The sequence below is a fragment of the Pseudopipra pipra genome, chromosome 9 (genome assembly GCF_036250125.1).
Source record: "Pseudopipra pipra isolate bDixPip1 chromosome 9, bDixPip1.hap1, whole genome shotgun sequence".
NCBI classification, from domain to species: Eukaryota; Metazoa; Chordata; class Aves; order Passeriformes; family Pipridae; genus Pseudopipra; species Pseudopipra pipra.
The window spans coordinates 10,387,249-10,408,234 of NC_087557.1; the positions used below are offsets into that span (position 1 = coordinate 10,387,249).

At 37.1% G+C, this 20,986-nt stretch overlaps 1 protein-coding gene across 2 annotated transcripts in view; it reads left to right on the forward strand.

The window, feature by feature from the left end:
- The window catches only part of VAV3 (vav guanine nucleotide exchange factor 3), a 157,432-nt gene that overhangs the window by 12,999 nt on the left and 123,447 nt on the right, over positions 1-20,986 (forward strand). For both annotated transcript variants that reach the window (XM_064664542.1, XM_064664543.1), the window contains exon 2: positions 16,555-16,671. In XM_064664542.1, coding sequence (XP_064520612.1) covers positions 16,555-16,671 — 117 coding nt within the window. The remainder of the gene's footprint in view (positions 1-16,554; positions 16,672-20,986) is intronic.

Consider the following 20,986-nt stretch of genomic DNA (forward strand, 5'->3'; position numbering starts at 1 on the left):
TCAGAGACTGATAGACATGATAATTTTATTTCTTCTTCTCAAGCCGGAGGTGACAAGACTATTTACACTCAAAGTGAAACAACCATTACACTGTACTGTGTACACTGGTATTGTGAGATGCAAGCATCTGCAGCACAGTGGTGTCCCTGAGGGGTTACCTTGATGGCTAATGGCAGCTGTAAACTGGTTAGATGTAAATATAAGAGTAACTCTATCAGAGATTCCTTAAACTTTTTTTCATTTTATTCAAACTACAATTTTTCTTCAGGTTTCCGGCGTTTTGCTTGCTTGCTTTCTGTGGATAGACACAGTCTTTATAGGCCTGATATAATTCCTAGCACTTGCAGGCAGAGAAGGAGGTGATGCCCAGCTGGTTTATTCCACTGAAGTTTGTGGATGTGCTGTAAATGAAAGCTCAGTAGGGTCAAGGCATAAACAGCGAGTAACTGTTCTGTAAATGTGCACCTCTTGTCCCCATTTGTTCATGTTATTTCTCTGCTTGTGAGGATGAAGCAGTTCAATATTACCATTTAAGAGTTATTTTTTTAAAGGTTCTCATGGGACTAAATGAAAATTTTGTCATACATTCCCCAGTTTAATGGAGAACATATATTTGAAGAATAATTATTGTGATACTCATCCTACTATGCTGGCTGATTTTATGGTTTCATATGATTTGAAGTACGTAGAGCAGCTTTAGACTATTTGTTTAATGATGAAATACTGATGAGAACTTAATAGAGGTTAATTATTTTTTTACTTCAGTGTTGGATCTTTCCTAACTTGAGAATAATTTTCCCCATGTACCCCTTCAGAATTGAAATAGCTGCTGTGAAGGAAGTGGCTTTCTATTAGTTTTCTATCATGAAGGTTTTAACTGTGAAGTCTAGTCTGCTCTTTTGTGCTTCCTTCACTTTATTCACTGTTTATAGTTGTGAGAGTGATTTTTAACTAGGGAAAGTCCTTTAAAATTTTTTTTCTACTCTTAGTCATATTCTTTTCCAACCATTATCATGTCTCTCTATTCACTTATTGACTGTTAATGTCCCAAGGGGAAAGTAAGCTGGAGATTTTGAATGGCTACAGATTCACTGGAAGGACACAGGATGACCAAATAGTTTGTGGGTTTCTTTTTCATTTGTTTTTTTGGTCAATGTTAAAAATATTTTGGTTATGTCTACTCCCTTGGTATTAATGATAACACACTGATGGTTGCTTTAGGGTGACTAAAACCTTCTTTGGAGTAGAAGTCTTCATCAATTAGAAGAAACAAACAAATGAATGGCAGATGTTTCCTCTTTTTTTTCCCTCCCCTCAGCTGGCTTTGAAATAGCCATGATTTTTATTTTTTTTTTTTAAACTTGAAGTTTTCAAAACAGGAGTCATTGACAAAAAGAAGTGATTTCCATACTGTTGTGTTAGGAGGTTCTTGAATTTCCTATGCATGTTTTTCAGTGTCCTCTATTCTGTTCAAGAAATTACCACATTTAGCAGACAGTAACTTGACTTGTTTTGACAGACATGGAGATGGGACAGTTTAATTTTTGCTACCTCTCTGCAGCTGTCAAAAAAATTAATCAGGAATACCCTTGAGTGGCAAGGCATAGTGGTATTAAAAAGGCAATGTCATTTGAGCCAGAGGATCTAAGACTTATTTTCTACTCCAGCTCTCTGATGACATTGCAGGATTGACCTCAAATATATTATTTTCAGTCTACTTTTTAGTAGCAGTCGTGCTAATGGACCTTCCTTTAAAATATGCTTTGAATGTATCTCGGAGGTTTTAAAAGTTTAAAATCTGTTGAGGTTGAAACTGTTTCCTGATGGTTAGATCTACTGATTTACAAAAATGAAGTAAAAACTATTGTTATGTTTATCACTTATTCCTTACGTAGGCTGATAAGTATTACCCCTAATATCCAATTGATGTTTTTGCTTTGTTTTACTTAAAAAATAAATTCCGCGTAGAGAAGTTGCATCTCTTAACTCTGGTGTTGCTGTCATAGGTGGATAGAATGTGGACAGTTTATTGGCCCCCTGCCATTCTTAGGGAGTCATTTTCTCTGTGAGTTACAGAGATCAAACTTCTACAAACTGTAGTTTGTGTTGCTTATTGATGGCAGGGTGTGCACTTAACAGGCTTTAGCAGATGTCTGGATAACTTGTGTCTCAAGTCAGAACTACTTCCCCTTTCTGCCCTGAGGAGACTTTTGAAACTGGTGGGAAAACTTGAGCAGAGTGACTGTGGGAGAGTTTACCAAGAATCTGTATGGAGATGCTCCACTCCTGATGGGGTGGCCTCTTGCTGGTAGCGGATCTGCACACAGGTTTTGGTGGACCTGTGAGTCACGTTCAGAGGCTCAGTCACTTTTTGGTCAGCCGTGGGTGGCACAGCTGTTTGCAGCCGCGGAACAATGAGTCACAAACTCGTGAGTTTCCAGTCCTTGGTAAAGAAAATACCCCCCGTAGCTGCTCTTGTGTTTTCATTTAGAAATAAAAGAGCAGTGCAAGAGATAAATAATTAGGCTGACTGGGTCAAGTACTTATTGTATAATGACTTCTTTCTTTTTAGGAACACATATTGAGAAGTAGCATATTATTGTCACAAATAGAAAAATGCTAGTTACTGAAAAAAGCAAACAGGATCTGAATACAAATATTTCCTGAATAATAGAGCCAGAAAAGTAGTTGCAAGGGTCTATTCTAATTGTTTTGCCCACTTACTCTCCTGTCCTTGTTTCACGTAACCTCACTTATTCTGATCCATTAAAAGACCATTGCTCAATAATTTTTCTGTCTAGTTTTCACACTCTATTATCATCTTTCAACAAATCAAACAAGTCTGTCTTTTGCTACAGACACTCCATGCTGCTATTCTGCTTATCTGACTGAAAGCCAAGAATCAACCTTGCAGTATTGCTGTGTCCATTTGCCTGAAAATCACTATTGTTACTTCTGTGCTGAGAACCATCTCCACAGAAGAGCAGAGGAAGATCTGTCATTGTTATAAATTCCCAATTACAAATTGCGTATATATTGATTTTGTTATTCTTTCTAATCTCCACCTGCTTTGCTGTCTCAATAAGCTATTATGTCTTTTAGAAGATAGTAACTAATCCAGGATCATATTGTGTTTCATTTAGATTTTGTTTTATTTGGCTTGAATAGTCTGTGGAACAAAACAATACTGAACAAAAGCAGATATAAAACTAGGCTTCCTAGACAGAATTTGGGCTTCTTAGATATTCTTACAGCTTAGCTCCCATGTTTTCATTCAATATGTTATTTAAAAAACACCTAAGGACTCATTTGTGTTAAAGTGATGGTCTGTTAGGCAATTAGTAAGCTGATGCCTGTTCAGAGGTCTGGAAATATGTTATAGCAGCTGCTTGTATTGCTTTTGAAGGTGTTCTTTTGTATAATAGGTTTAAAAAAATATTTGCCTACAGCTTGCAGGTAGATGCTTTCACTGTCTCTATGTTAGGTTTCTGTGTCAGTATGCGTCAGTGCTACAACCAGTAATGGGTTACTGCTCATGTAGAAATTTTTAGCCATGACAAGAGTGAGTGTTGATTTTTATGTAGATTCGTGCAAATAGCCAGTGTCTTGCTATGATTTTGGAGTGCCATTTTAAACTTAATGTTGTTGATGATCCTACATTTAAGACAATAGGGATGTATTTGTAAAACCAAGTTAAATTCTGTGTCATGCTATCATACACTGCTGCGAAATAGCTAAGTATTTGATTTGTTCTGCATGTATGACCACCTTAGATTTTAATAGGATTAATTTTATGAATAAAACAGGTAGGATCCAGCTCTCTTGATTAAGTTCAGAAGATTAGCAGAGGACTTCTTAAGACAGCAGTTCTCAGGTCCTCTTGGTAGAATATTTCTGGCACTGATGTGTATATTATTTTTAAATTTAAAAGACATGAAAATATAGGCATGAAACTAACAGTAATCAGTTACACAGCCCTTCTTCCAGGGTTGAGGAATACCTTTTACAGGTGTGTTTAAGAGTGGTTCAAGAAATTTTGCTTATCATGAGGTCACCAATATATATATGTAGTGTTGTTCTAAAGTCATTCAGCTGTAAGTCAGTAGCATAAAGACTGGGATGAGTTCTTTACTTTGAATTGATCCTTAACACAGTTCATCACCTATGGACACTTGGAATAACATGCCCAAACTGAAAGCACATTGTACTCTCATCACTGGAATTATTATTTTGGTAGAATGTTTTGTAGTTCTTTTCCCAAGGTGGTCGTGTAGCAAGAGAGTGAAAATATCTGGTGGCAAGATAATTGTACTTGTCAAGGTATAGGAGGCAGAGTTCCCCAGGTGGTTATTGAAAGGGGGCTCTTGTGTGTGTGACATATTCTGCCCCCTGATCTGAACAGCTGCTGCTGGGCTTCATCAGCACCCTTGAATTCTGTAGTCTATATTGCAGGAACTGCCAATATACAGTAAAAAGAAAGCATCTGCTGGTTGCCTTTTACACTGCTGAAGGATTTAATTATTATGGGAACTGAGACAGTGCACTGGAGGCTGTGTGGAGGTGTTAAACTTGCTCTGCATCTTGGGCTTCATGCTGCTCTCTTGTTGAAAAGGCTGCTTTTGTGTGTGCTTTTGTAGGGTCTCCCACGTTAAAAGACCAGGTCTTTTAACAATTATGTTGAGTTCTTTACTAAACCTGCCTTCATGCTGATTATAATGAGCTGTTTGAGACAGCCATCTATTTTATGGTAACTGAAGAATAATTTTCTTAATTGAATTGTAGAAAAATATGATATTAGTATCTTAAGACTCAGCATGTGGTATGGTTCAGTAATGCAGACTTCTCACTGGTGCCCACATACTCAATTTAAAACCCTGATCGTACTGCATCAAATTACTCAGCAGACTAAGAGTCCAGATAATGCTAAATTATACTCTGCTGCTCAGCTTTCAAAGTATTTGGTTTATTCAGAATTTGATTGTTTTAGGCTGTCTAATAAATACTGACAGTTGCTCTAGGATTCTAATTTTTTTTCTTCTTTTCATAAATATCCTTCATTCTCATGAGACCATGCTCATGATTGTTTTACTTTGTGAGATGGCAAATGGATATCCTTTGAAATAGTTTTGGACAGTTCCTTGGTGTACTTCACCTGTTACTGTTAGGTAGGGTATCAGTATGATTTAGCTGTGGCATGAAATGGGCCACATATAGAGGTGACAGTTGAATTTCCATGAGCATTCACTCACTTGCCTCTGCTGAGATGATCACAGCTGTTAATTCATACCAGTGCAAGTAGATATTTATGCAATTTTGACACATCTCCCACACAAATTTGGGCTGCCTTCAATGATGCGTTTCATTTTGGCAGACAGCTTGGGGTGAGTGAATGCAGCCTTTTAGACAGCAAGTGCCTATGATGGTGTACAACTGAAATGCTTTGTGTCAGGTTAACCTTTCACTGTTTGCCAGCCTTCTTAAGGGAGGAAACCTACTGCAGCTTCACAAAGAGTCATCTGATTTTAAGTTAGTGTTGTAAATTAAGGTTGCTGATGGTTGATTTGTTTTCAAATTTATCAATTCTTGCATTATACCAATACTTCACTTTCAATTCCTTAATTAGGAAGGTTATATATCACTGAAGATAGGGAGGGCAGTTTGCCTGACACTGGCTGAATTTCAGAGGGACATGGTAGAAAACAGTTGTGTGTAAAAAGATGTTAGTCTCTACAGGTTTAGAGTTGTATTTTAACTGTCTTAGAATTTTTGGAAGTTGAGAACTCTTTTCTTGTATCCTGTTTATCACAGGAATTGCAGTTGTTGATCAAACCACTGTTTCATTTACTTGAGTATCTCATCATCATCATCTGGACCAGATTCTTCAGAAGAGAAGCCCTGTAGATAACTGTGGAGGATGTAGCACGCCAGGATATCTTTACTTCCAATCCTGCAAATTTACTGATGAGTTTGTTTTCCATTCGTGGCTATTCCCACTGGTTTGTGATTTGGGTTTCTGGACTTATCTGTTCTACTTACTTGACTTGCAATCCTTGAAGTGTTCCCTGAATATATTGGAAACCCCTGTCCTTGCCACGGAGAGCATGGTCTAATAAACTGCTAACCTTAAATGACATACCAGCAAAAATAGAACAGTGGATTTTTCAAATAGGTAATTAGAGGATAGTTGTATTCACATTGGCAATTTGTAGAGAGCTGTAGTTCCTTCAAGTCTTGCTAGGAATTTATTCCCTGATGATAAGAGTTTGGAAAAGAATACACATATACAATTCCAGAAAACATTTGAAGTGTTTAATGAGTCATGTATGTTGACACTAGTGAATGTTAATAAGAATACAGTTCCTTTTGAAATTGTAGACCTAGTACCTGATCTGTGATCTGCTGGTAAGAAATGGAAGAGCACAGGAGTTATTTGGGTTCAGCTTTAATAGATAGTGACTAACCTGTGAAGGTCATCAACCCCCCCACTTGTGTTGAATTTCCAAAAGAGTCAGTGTTGACAGCTTTTGAGACTTTTTAAGTGCTTAGAAAAGAACAAGTTAGTACATGCTAACTTAAAAATGATTTTAAAGCCACACTGCAGGTACTTGTAAAGGAATTATATAGCTGAAGTCCGGGTCTGACTTGCAGAGCCTGTGTCCAGGGTACTAGAGCCACAGTTTATTCACAGAGGAGATCTAGTTCAAATGGTGATTTCAGTGCTGCTTACTTTTAGGTGTGGGATAGAAATGGGGAAAGGGATTGTGTTTCTGTAATGGAGCTGGAGTCAAGTGTGGATCCTTCAGGTGAATTGTGTGCCTTTAGTCTGTGTGACAGCCTCTTGTCACACCTTCATAGGGCTCCTTACACCCCAAAAATAATTTTCTTATCACAGATATAGGGAAAATAAGAGGTCTTGTCATATTAGAGACTTTCTAAAACCCAAGCATGGACATGAATAAAAGATACTAAGATACAATGGAAGCAGCTTTTTAGTGTGCCAAGCTACTGATATGGGACAGATGCTTTGGATGTTCTCTTTAACACAGATGTGAAGATTTGTTTCATACTGTAAGGTTTTTCATGTAAGGTTTTGTAAGGTAAGCTGTAAGGTTTTTCATGCTTTCAGTGTGGATATAATTTTTTTTCTCTGATTATAAAAACACTGAGTGCTAATTTGTTTGAGGCTTTCTATCCCTTTTTCTTTCAAATGTATCAGCAAGGCTGTAGGCCTTAGGGTCTCCTCCTGCCCTGAATAAGTTTAAATACTTAAGGTAGGTATGAGTTTTGAGGTTTCTGACAACTGCTGATTTTTCATCAATTCAGTTGAAATGTGAGTGATTAGGAAGCCTAAGTTGGGACCAATGTCAATACATCCAAGTAGAAAATCAGTGTCCTTTAGAGTTCTGCCTCTTACAGAAGCAGCTTTCCATGTTACAATTGTAAATACACCTTACAGCACAGGGACCACTGTCTTACTTTAAATGCCAGTTTCATAAATAGTTTTGTCTGGAGCATTTTAACACACTTATTTTCCCGTGGTTTGGCTTTTATTTCGTGTTTCCCATAATTTAATCGATAGTGACTCAAGTCTCCTTTTATATTAGCATTCTTTTCCCCTTGATCTTTCTCTCCGTTGTCTATTTTTATTTTCTTTTTAAACTTTTGTTTCAGTGTGTGTCTGTCCCTTTCCTGTTCCTTTTCCTGTGGTCATCTTTTCATTTCCTTGTTGCTGTCTTCCTCCTATTCATGTTCTCCTCAGGACTATTTTCCATGTTCCCTCTGTCTTCCTTCTTTTTGCATTTGTCTGTAAGACACTGAGATCTTCAGTGAAAGACATTTTAGGGGTGTAACTTCGGGATATAAGGCAGGTAAGGCTAATTATTTGAAAAAGTAACTAAATACAGGAACCCCCTAGGTAGTCTCTGTGTGCTTTATATGTTAAATACTGTGTTACAATTGCTATTCTTTTTGACGAATACTGCAGAATAGATTTAGGTAAATCTTGCTAGTGGGGAACAAAGGACTACTCTAAAAATTGCCCTTTGCAAACAGATGCTATCCTGAACTCTCCCACCCATGCCTCTTGCCAGTTACATTTAGGTAATTCCAGTAGTTGAGGTTTTATGGCCCAAATATTCCCATCTGTTTAGTGACTGTGTGCTTTCCTGAATCTCCCTTAGTTTTCATCTTGCAATAGTAAAGGAGAAAAGGTTTCTTGTGTTTTCAGGCAGCCCAGTGATTCCTGTTCTGATGCAGGTGATAGGCCATAGAAGGTGTTTGGTCAATGTGTTTCTGTGACCACTGAGTAGAAGTTGCCACCTTCATGGCTTGTTGGAGTATTTAAGGGACACAGAGAATTTAAATGCTTCTTCACCCTTGCTTGCTCAGCCACTGTTATAGTGCCAGCATAGCCAAGGAGAGAGCTGGGAATGCAAAACAAGTCCTAAACTTCTTTTTTCCTGCCCTCTATTCACTCCATATCAGTACTAATAAAAGCTGAGCATCCTTTGTGCTTCTTCAGCTTTTTTCAAGTTTCAATTTCCATTTTCTTTCTTTGAAGCACAGAGAAGAGCAAATGTACATAAACAAAACTTCATACTCAAGCCAAAATGTAATAGACACAATTGAATAGTAGTCAGGAATTTTAAGAAGAGCTTTGCTATGAATATTTAATTACTACATTAACTGAGCAAATAAAGAACATACTATTAATATTCATACAGTGTTAGCAGTGGTTCAAAGGAATTTAATATGTTTCATACAGCATTTTATGTATTGTGTAGGCCTTCAAAGAATGCACACATCTAGAAAGGTAATAACACTTCAGATCTCCTTAGCTATTCCTTAGACCTATGAATTAAGAAGCGTCTGTTGTTCTGTGCATAGCACATTTCTTAGTAAAATTCTTCACAGTATTGTAATGGTATCAGTCTTGAATGCTTTGTTACCCAAAAGTGGTTCTTAAGCAATTATACAAAGAGCTAAGGTATAGGCTGTAAACTGGTGAGATACTGATAATGAGCCTGCCTGTTCCAGGACTCAGTGTGCTGTCTCCTCCATATTTATTAGTGTACCTGCTTTGTAACTTTTTGGAGAGCAGAGTTTAGGAGGTATTTAGCATTTGACTTCTTTGCTTTTGCTTAGAGCTTTAAAAATATTGATCATCTGAATGATCGAGATGGTGTTCGCAGAACGAGAGGCCAAATGCAGAACCTAAAACTGAATTCTTTTGCTGTGGGTGATGTGTTTTTCCTGTGTGCATTGGTTTCTTTTTTAAATATAATTTGCAAATTAATAGGTTTTACCTAAGAGTGAAAAAAAAAGAATAATGCTGACTCGGTGTATTGTGGTGCTTAAATTAAAAAAAAAAATCTCTGGAGACAGCCTGGTAGTTTTCATTTGCTTACTGAAAATAGGAGCACTCATCCTCTCATGTTGACTTGGTCTTTAAATTCCTTGTGGCCCTTTTACCTACACTCAGTAAGACTCTGGATTTAAAAAAAAAGACTCTAAGAAAAGCTGCACACATATGAAAAAGAAAAATGTTAGAAATGCTATTCCTGACTCTGATATTGCTCTTTTCCCTCTTGCTGACTTATGAAAAGACATTAATAGGTGTTGAATTAAGACTTCATCAGTGGGTCCATACTTCATTCACTTAGAAATCCTTACAGCTTTTTTTTACTGCATATAGTGATAATTACTCCTTTTGGCAGAGCAGAACTAATCTAATGTACTTTGGCTGCTGAAATCTGTGCGGAAGCCAGGAATGATTTCTGTGTTAACCCTGAATGTGCAATTTTGTCAGTACCACAGTGGGCCTTTGTCTGATTACCTAATAATCTGATGTTAATGAACACACAGCTCTTAAAAAAAAGTGTCATCTAATAGAGGTATAAGGTGCTCCTGTTTTGGTAACCCAGCTTTTGGGATTGTTCTGTCAAGGTTGGTGTGTGCTGGGGAACCGTCTAGCCTGGCTCACAGAAAGGAGCCCTTGATATATGAGCAGCTGTATCTCTAAGTACCTAATTTCCCCCCGTTATTGGATGTGATTGAAAGAATTTTAAGGAAGCTAAACATTTCCTGTAGGAGCTGATGAAACCCTTGGGTCTGTATCTCTAGTTACTGTTGCTTTCTCCTTTATGTAGGTTCAAGGTACAATTTTGGTCTTGCTGCTGTATAGCTTTGCTGTGGTCACAGTATCTTCAGTTGCTGACTAGAGGTGATGGTACTGCTTGGTCACAGTAGCAAGTTCTGGGATCTTTCTCAAATTTGGACTTAGCAGGATTCAAACAGCATTTTTGTGGAATTCATATTGCTCCTATCGGCACAGTTATTGCAACAAATACTAAAACAAGTGAGAAAAGAAAATCTACAACCCTCAGGGCATTAACTAAGTTCTTTGAAAGAAATTTTGAAGAGATAAATTCTTCTGTTTCAGTGCTTTCTTTCACTGAAACAACTTCACATATGAATCTTGGTGACAGAATGTAGAAAACCAATTCTTCCAGTTAAATCCATTATGGCAATTTTCACATTTCTCCTCATGCTCAACAGGTATAAGTGCATTATTTTCCTTTTTGCATACATTCTGAGGAACAGGATGGAAGTCAAACTGAGAGATTCCCAGCTAATCTGTTCTCATCAGCATCCCAGAAACAGACAGGAAAGGTCAGGAGCTCATGTTTTGCAGTAAGCACTGAGGGTGTAGAAAAGAGCATTTAAGTGTTATGGCGGTGATCTGTTCTAATCTTCTACCTTTTATCCTTGTATAATTCTGCTTTTCTAAGACCACAAATTACCAATAGAAAAACCTCCCATATTCACAAACCTGTATGTGGCTCCTTGTGTGCAACATCAGTATTTTACAAATTAAAAAAATAAAGCAATTGTACCTTCTGAGAAGTGCGAATTGAAGCCAAATTTGCTCATCTCATTATTTCCTATTTATATACTAGTTTCAAATGTCTGGCCTTTCCTCAACTATTTTTGCCCTAAAATGCTGCTGTTATGTAAAATGCTATCACTTTTTGGTTTTGCCTCTAAGGCTCTTTAAAGACTAGGCACAGGCAAATAGCTGCAGCAATGTAGTTTATAAAGTGGTGCCATTTAGAGGAGGAAGAGGAGGGGAAGATTTCTTGACTTTCTGTCCCTGACATGCCTTGTCTCTTCCACAGGAGCTGAAATGGATTTAGTGGACAATGGGCTAAGTAGAGTCCTTTTTCCTGTGTTTTCACTCTTTCATCACATTATGATGGTGGCTTGGAGCAACTGGCCTCAGTTTTCATGCAGTTAATGGGAGGCTCCTGAAGTCTGTGTGGGGTTGGGAACACAACATGCCAAAAAACAGTGCAGTGATGAAGGCATGGGTATTCAGTGTCAGCAAAAGTGAATCACACTGGGAAAAAAACACCTTCCCTGACATTGAGTGATGGTGATCCATTTTGGTTTTAATACCCCTTGTACCCGAGCACCTATTTAGACTGTCTTAGATCACTCAGGCTTTAGTATGTTCTCCAGTTTGTCCTAAAAGCTGTATGAATGTCTGATCCAGATACAAATGTAAGGGAACTGCCAGCTTCCCAAACTTGTGACTAAATAAGCACGCTTGTGACTCAATTGCCACAATAAAAAGGAGGTGGAAGTTGAAATGAATGCAAATAGCCTTTTTTTTTACCACTCTTGGTAATTAAAAAAAAAGTGAGTTAGAACTCTCTTTCCTGAACACTTGTCATTTCTCGGCCTTTCAGTTTTCACTTGCCTGACTGGTGTTGCAATGTTGGAATTTCGTATAAATGTCTTGTGGCACAATTTAATCATCAGAGCTCTTTGTGCTGGTCTCTGAACGCCTGTAGAAGTGCTTTTAGTACAAAGGATACATCTAGATAGCGAATATTATGGTCTGTACCAAACAGACCTGTATTCCATTGAAGTACTTCGGTGCTAAAATACATTTTCTGAGAAATACCACTTAGATTATATGAATAGAGGCTATATGACTTTTATTTTCTTTCTTTTTATTTTTGCATTTTATCTTTCACTTCATTAGAGGTCTGGTTAGAGAATTCTGTCTTCCCTGTGGGCAGCTAGAGCCCTGCCTGTGCTTTTAGTGTCTAATTAGTCATTTCTATTCTGTACCCTTTGTAAAATATTTCTATGCATTTCTGTCAGCACACATAACCATGCCCTGTGTGGAAAAAAACTCAAAAAAAAAATGTTTCTTTTGTGTGAAGTGGCAAATATTATGGTAGAAAACAGCATGCTTTTTCTGTGGAACTTCATATAATTTGATTTGCTCAGTCTCTTGTGCTTAAAGTTCAGACAAATATAGCCCCAATTATATAAACCATACCTTCTTTTTTTAGGTGGTAGAAATTTTATTTTTTTCAAACTTGCTTTTCATTTCAATGTGTTCAGTTAGTGCCTCTTAAAAAAATTAAATTCAGTGCAGAATGGACCAGAGGCCACTAAAACTCTAATCTGTTCCATAAAAACAGTGGTTTATCACAAGACTTATACCATTTCAACAGCCCTGACAATGACAACGTTACAGGTTTGTAGTAGTATGCCTTAAGCTGTGAAACAACAGGATGATTTAGAAATATCTAGATAATTTATAGATGTTAATATTGAAAATTGTTCTCAGGATCCTGAACCCCAATCACAGGATCACAGGATAGGTATGGGTTGTGACTTCTGTCCCTCTGTGTGCTGGATGTGCTCTCCTCTCCTGGTTGTGCCTGCAGGTGAGTGAGGGAGAAGTTGTGTTTTCCACTGGTGTTAACATTTTTGGACTGATGGCTTATACTGCCCTACTGCGATATTTTTACTGATCTGTGTATTAAGAATTCTGGACTGCTGTCTCCTGATATAGCCCTGTAATTAAAAAAAGGGAGGCAGAATGAAAAAAGGCATCATGAACTTTTCCAAGGGAATGTTTTTAAGTTATGTTTGTTTGTTTGTTTGTTTTTTTAACAAAGAGACCAGTTCTTGTACTGAAAGACAATGTTTCCTGTGGAGAAAACTTTGAGAGATCAGACCAAGTGAGAGATACTTAGCACTTCTTGCATCTCTGAGAACTGGGTACCCAACTGTTCTAATGATCCCTTGCGGTGTGCCGAAGGATAATGTTTTCCTTTGAAAAAGAAACACAATAATGCAGTAGGTTTCCAAGTATCCCGAGGACTGTACTTACTAATGAGAGACTGAAGACTGATGGTGCCTTTTTCTTATTGCCAGCGAGGAGAGTTGTCTTTTATAGAACTTCCTAGATTTTAGCAGTATGCTCTTTTTTAATTTGGAGGTTTCTCTTACTAATTTGTACTTCTTCATACAGTAACCACAGTGATAAAAATCTTTGTTTTCAATGAGGAAAATTGTTTCTTTAGATGATAGCATTATAAAGTTTTGGAAATATTTCTGAAAGTTTTCTGGATAATATAATCAAATAACTTTTCCAAAACATGAGTAGTGTATAATGAAGGGTTTTTTTAAAGAGTTTTTTTTCTCATACGTTTTATTGAAAAATGAATTAATTTAAATATTAACATGTTTTTGGTTTTAGTAGTCTCACAGTTTTATCCTTGTAGCTGCTGTGGTTCGCTTGATAGTTAGTAATAAGACTCTCATTTTACAAGAGAAAACTGATGGATACTGAATCATTAGATGACCAACTAAAACTCACTAAGCAGTCTTTGAACTCTCATGAGTTAGACTATTATGTCAAGATGCCTATTCTGCTAAAGGCACTGGTTGGCACACACTCATTGATGATGTGGTCCCTTCTCAAGTGCAGGCAGATTTGACAAATGCTTACTCTTTGGTTTCTGGAGTCCACAAGACATGTAATATAACTGCTGTGTTGTCATTCATATGGTTATTGAATATTAGATTATAATGATATCAAACCTGTTTAATGTAATGGTACAGGTTAACGTAATGAATTAATATTTAAAAAAAAGTGGGGGACAACAGGGGACAACAGTCTTCTTTGGTCTCTCTGTTAGAATATTCAAAATAATTTAATTTGTTACTTACAGTGTAGGTGCTTTAAAACATGTGGGCTTGTAGTTTCTTGTAATATGCTTTCCAATCAACTCACATATAATTCATAGTAATGATAATTTAAACAAAAGGCCAGTTTCACAAAACTGCCTCTGAATTTGAAGAAATTTGAAGAAACCAATAAATGTTGTAGAAAAAATGCTACCATCTTTATCTTTCATTGTAGGAGTCCTCTGTTAAGAATAGTTGGAGACATTTTGCAGAAGGGAAAGGGCACTTTGTGCATAACTGCTGATCCATTAAATGGTTCTTTTAGCTCTATGGAGAAGCTAAGTGCAACTCACTAAAATGCTCTCTATAGCGAATCTAGGTCAGATTTTAGACCCATGACAGCTCCTGTCTCTCCCTTAACTTCTTGCTCTCTTTAGAGGTAAACAACTTAATGCAGCTGTAAGCTTTCTTTGCACTGGCAGATGTCAGCACTAACTAATCTAAACTCCAAACTTAGGCTTTAAAAAGGTAGCTGAGTTTTCCAAGTGAGGATCACATCTGTCAGTGGTTTTGAGAATTTTGATGTAAGAAAATAGATGGGTGTTCAAGTTTAATCAGTATTGTGCATTGGACAAACATAGTGGCCACTGATAGCTTTTAAGACAAATAATAAAAAGCCTGGGGAAAGCAAAAAGGAAGCAGTAATCACTTTGTATGTGCCACCTTGTTTTTAAAGCTGCAGAGTCCCAAACCAGTTCCTCTTCTGGTTCCTTCTGCCACTCGTGGTGGAAGAAGCATATACGTTGTACATGTCTTGACCTTCTAACCTTGCAATTTTGGCATAAAAATTATAATCTTTGCAAAACCAGATAAGCTTCCATATTGACTGAGCAAGCTAGACTGATTTTTAAAGTTTCACTAGGCATAAAAGCAGTCTGGCATAAATGCTGCATTGTCCTTCAGCAGCCCAGTATGTAGCCCAGCAGTGGCTGTCCCATGTGAGCTGGGAGGCACAGACTGAGGAGGCTGTTTGGAGTGGGAGAAAGGATGGAGGCTACAGCTCCACCTGGTACATCTGGGACCCTTTACACTTGATGTGCCAGTTACCAGTCACAGGTGCCTTCCTGGGAGCTTTGATTTGCACAGGGACTGCTTTTGTGATGCTTTGCAATGAGTTTGTTGGCTGTTGTCCTGATGTCCACAACCATCTACGAGAGCTGTTGGCTCTTGTAGCTTCTGTTGGTGAATCAGTGTTTTCATTTGTGTAGCCTTGCTGTAAATCTGGTCTCTCACGTGCTCTGTTTTTAATGTCTGTCTAGATAGTTCTGTGTAAGACATGAAGTAGGGCTCCGTGTTGATGCTTTGTTGTCTCATGCTAAAGGTAAAGCAGTGACATATTTTGTCTGAGTCAGCAGTTTGGGTATTTATTACATGGCACTCAGGAAGGATATGGCTGTGACACTCAATATCAGAAATACTGCTTTGATCAAAACATTGAGTTGGAACAGATAGCAGTTCTATAATCCACTGTAATTTAAGTGATCCTCATGAATCCTCTATAACATGGAGAACTCTAGGAACTCAGTTTTAATACTGAGTTGCTGTATCACTTCTTTTAAAATGCATATTGAAAGCACAGTACTGGGTCATTTGAAATACCATTGCTTATAAATATTGTATTTGCTTTTGAACTGTGGATCATAAAACTCTACAACAGCATCTTCATGGTACTGGTGTCCTCATAAGTTGCTAGTACCTTAGAGTGCTAATCATTACCAAGAATAGATATTGCCCTTTTTAGCTCTTCCTCTTAAGTTATGGCAATGCTGTCGACAGCTACTACCTTTTGTTCTGGTAAGGTCTTTAAAATGAAATAGTCTACAGGAAAATACAATAAAAGCCTTTTAAGGAAAGCACCGTGGCAGAATCTTTATTCTTTTCCAGACTCAGGTGATCATTGATGCATGTGGATTCAGTACAGAAATCAAAGTGGTCTGAGTATCTTAAATCTCTACTAGATAAATTGTAAATGACTTCTGAACTGCAGATTTCATCTGCTCCTGTGCTCCAGGTGGAGAATTAGTATCCATAATGTCTTTAGTGTGTTAAAACAGGGCACATGTGTTCATTAAACATTCAAACTAGACTTTTAACAGCTGAAAACACTTGGTTTATACATGAAGAATAACTTTCATATATTGATATAATTTTATTCAGGTAAATTGTTTTGTTCTATGCTGTCTGCAGGGAACTGAAAAGTACATCTGTTTTTAGATTAATATGTATCTGGTAGCATATTGCCATGTTTCTTTGTTTATGTAAAATGAGAGAAAATAGTTTATGTTCTCAAAGTGTCTACTCAGAATTTGGTTAACACTTTTGAGTCTGAAGGAACTTCTATGGCTGAATTAGAACCAGTGGAAGATCACAGCATAGTGTAAGTACTGACTTACAAGTAATTGTATCACTGAATTATATAATGTGTTTGTGACCAATGTGAGCACATAAGTTGCCAATAGACACACTTGACACTTAATATTTTTATTTTCTTTCTCCTAGTTTCTTTGCTTGAAGAATATAAGGACTTTTCTTTCTGCATGTTGTGAAATATTTGGAATGAAGAAAAGTGAACTTTTTGAAGCATTTGATCTGTTTGACGTGAGAGATTTTGGAAAGGTAAGGATCCTTTGAATTATATCCTGAATAACACCTGTGTGCTGCTTGAGTACAGAAGACTTGTATGGCAGCTGCGGTGTAGGAGCTGTGACTAATGAATGAGCAATCATTACTGAAAAAACAGTGGGGAAGAATTAAGAAAGCAGAAAAATTAGATTTATATTGCAGGGGCTAATAAAGAGCAGAGAAAAATCCCGTGTGGGAAAGTTCTGAGTCTGTGAAAAGCAAAGATAAATTAATGGAAAAGAAATGGTTTGAAAGATGCCGAGTTAAAGGTAAAGGAAATGCAAGAAGATGGCAAAGGCAAACTGTAGGTGAGTGCTATCTGGTGAAATCACTTTGGCATAAATAGTGTGGATTTGGAAACCCTGGGCCTGTACATTGGAAGACCACATGGCACAGAATGTGCTTCTTCAGTCTCAGATGCTTGACATTGACCCAGGTATTTGCCCCTGTAAACTTTTTCTTTGACAGTTAGTTGGTTTTTTTTGCTAACCTACTGTAAAGCTCAGACACATCTGTGGTAGGTTAATGTGGCTGTTCTAATTTACACAGTATATTTACAGTATAATCTGTAAGTTTGTGATTAGTTACTCTATATGTAAAAGCTTTTTCCAGTCTGTTGCTCACAGCCTCCTACATATCTATTTGATCTGTCATTGCCAACATGTGTTTAGTTCAACTTCAGTTTCTTCTTTTGACTCATAGGGTATCATTACCCCAATTCACAGGAAAAAGTCTAAAAATTACCTGAAGTAGCACTAAAAATAGTTATTTATTCAAATTTAGTATATTTGAAGCATTATTGCTTTTTTTAAGAGATCTTAAATTTACCGCCTAATTTTTATGTACTGCTTTTTTTGTAAGTAGGCATAGAGATAAAGATGATGTAAGAATGCAAGCGTGAATCAGGGCTGCAATATGATTGTTTTAAATGGCTCAGTGATTACCATTAACTAAAATATTGAATTATTTTTCTGAATCTTTTGTCTAGTTTTAAGTCCTGTGAGCATAAAGTTAAGTGATCTGGTAATTCCACTTGTTCTTTAATTTTACCGAACAGATTTTGTTCTCACAAATCATATTTAAGATAAAGCTTTTGGTTAAATATGGTCCTTTTATAAAAATTTAGCTTACTAAAAATGAGATTTTGTTTGATTGTGCAAGTACAGAAGATTAAAAATTAGTTTGTTTTTTTTTGCACTAGTAATGTCTTATTTAGGGTGTTTAAGTCAGGTATCTTAATGCTTGCTTCAAATCTTTGCTACCTATGCCTAATGCACAGAATTTTTTAAATATTGTATGTTCTGACTGTTGAGAGTTTCACACTTTGTGCCACAGAAAGATATCTTGCTTTTAATGTAGTCTAGTTTTGAAGAAATAATAAAAATTTGTTATTGTTGCATCAGTGAATACCCCGTAAACAAGTTCTGAATTAAGGCTGAATTTAACTGAAAAAAGTGTTTCTGGTACTCTTTAATTGTAATTTTAACAGACTTTATTTTGGAATATAAGTAGAATAATTGGGTTTAAAAAAATACTGTATTCTATCCACTTACTTAGTATTTAATGTCTCTTCACAAAGTCAATTTGGATGTAGAGACATGGTCTGTTTTTGTTTTTTACTGTTTGTTGCCTCAATACAGCAGAAATAATTGTTCCTGGCACTGGTTTTCCAGTTTTAGTGATTTAGTGTCTACAAGCAATGGTTTCTCTAGTCTAGGTCACCTTTCTTGGAAAGCTACCAGGTAAAAATGCAATGACAAATTTGAAAGACACTGTCGTGTGGGATTCTTTAGCGAGACAAACTCTGTGTGTGTGGGAGCAGCTGCCTGTGCAGAGGTGGAGATGCTGAGTTGATCAAGCCTGTGCAATCCTGCAATAGGAGCCATGCTTTAGGTGCCTCCTGGCTGTGCTCTTCAGCCCTTTCCAGTGGGTGCTTGTGTGGAAACTCGCCACATGCGACTTGAGGTCGGAATATGCTGTATTTAGATGGGCTGAGCTGTTGTGTTTTACCAGCCTGTGCAAACGAGCATGTGTAGACAGCTTCTGAAAGCACTTGGTGAGCTTGAGGCCACTTGGGAAAGTGGAAGGGGAAATGACAACTGTGTTTAAATTAATAAAATTGCGTTAATAAAGTGTGTGCTAAGTTATTTGTGTGCCTTTAAGTGTGCTGTTTATACAGTTAGTGGAGAATATCTGTAAGTATCATGGGATTTCAATTGCATGTCTGATAATGTACTTATTACTTAGGAAATTCTGGTTCTTAGTAACAGTAGTGAGAATAAGAAAGTGTATCTTTTTCAAGTTGTTCTTTGCTTTTCAACTTTCCCCTTCATTATATTTTCCTGTGAATAACAACTCCAGGATAGTTGTACATCTCCAGCTTCCTCGAACAGAGGTTGTATATATGCAAAAGGCCAAAAAAACAGTGCTGCAGATTTTTCCTGCTACTGCAACCATGTCATTCTGCCATTTCCAAAAGAATTATTTGAACTGCTCTCCCTAAAGGTGTACAAAATACAAATGATCTTAAAATGATGACAGGTGAAACCAAAAAGGGGAGAATATGATTTCGAATCACTATTTTCCAAACTGATGCTCAAATAGGTGATGGAATGAGTGTGTGCAATTTCTACAGCCTCTGACACATTTAAGCATAGTGGAAGCTGTCTTGAGATGTCAGAAGCTGGCAAGTACTTATTAGTGGTGAGAGGTAAATAAACTGTAGCTGGGGTGACTCCGTAAACCCTATCTCTTACTTTTCAATGCTTCAATTGAATTTATGAAGAAATTGTTTTTGAATTTGTCATCTTAAGATGGAATGTTCTGTTTCATATGACAGATTTCAATGACTATTTAAACATGCTAGTGGAGGGAACAAGAGAAATGTGTCAACTGTAAATGAATGTGCCTTCAAGGAAATAAGATTGAAGGGAAAAATGAGACGCCTGGTGAAGGCAACTGTATTTTTTTGTAAATATTCTGATTTTTTCAACTCTTTAAAGAAAATGGCAGAAAAACCCAGAGTGTGGTGGAAGTAGCAGCTGTATACTGCCAATATAGTCATAAAACTTAACAGTCTTGTGAAACACAGGTTACAAAATGTTTGTAATGGTGAAACTTGCATTTAATAGTTAGAGGTAAAGGAGCTGTTTCCAGATGCTTTGACATAACATATGAAAATTTGACTTGAACTTTGTGCTCCACTTTGCAGAGACTTTGATCTCTCAATGATTAGAGAAAAAGCAAGGAGTACATGGAATGGATGGGAATCAGAGGGGAAGCTCTGTAAATAGCAACATGTAAATAGCTACAGAATAGGTTAAGAAATGAAAGCAGGTAACCTCATGAGTATGTTTAATGTGTACATTCTGTATGAATATTGATATCAGCTGTTACAAGATGAGGACTTTGTTCTGTTTCAAGTACAATAGCACAGATTTTCTTATTTTCAGACTGTGCTTGAAAAAAGAGGGGCTTCATTACATAGAAACAGGAACGTTCTTAAATCATGCTCTTTAAAACTATATATAAGTTGATTTTCCTGGAGATCTGCAGTATTCACCCATTCCCCCTCACCTTTCTGTCAGTAAATTTCATTGTTGCTGCATTGAGTTCCTGACAGAGCATGAAATGCCCTCCCACGCGCTCAGGGTGCCAGACAGTGTTTTCGTTATGAATTCCACGCTGGAGAGTCATTTTTCACTACCTCAGGGTTGTCAGGTTCTTCCTTTCTTACCTGTGTGCCAGAATAAGCAAATAATGTTGGTACTTGTTCTTTGGGCTCTGTGAGCCCTGCACGCTCCTGGAACAGCAGTCTTTGCTGCTTAGTGCACTGCAACAAATTGTGCACTATTCTCTGAAGGAAGCTTGCAACTAATGTGTTGCAGAAATTGGAATCTGAGGGTTAGTTCTCATGTCTGTTATGGCAATAGATGCTCCCTGGTCTCAGAGAGCTGGATTTGGGGTCCTGTGGGGTGTTCAGATGGTGTTCAGATATTGTAAGAAAAAAACCTTTGTGTGCTCTGCTTTTAAATATTCTAAAGAATGTGTAACTGAGCATGGAGTGTTTTTATGATATAACTGATCTAATATGAACATAGCAGTAGACCCCCCTAGTAGGGATCCTGTAATAGATGTCTTGAAATAATGTACAGTATTCAACTGTGATTTTAAAAAGACAAACAAGGAGATCAAATATCAACTGCCACCAATGAAATAAGTATTTAATTGTTTAAAAGCACATAACATAATGTGTAGTGTAGCTAACTCTCTGGTGACACTTAAAAGGCTAGTTTATGTAAAAGCAACC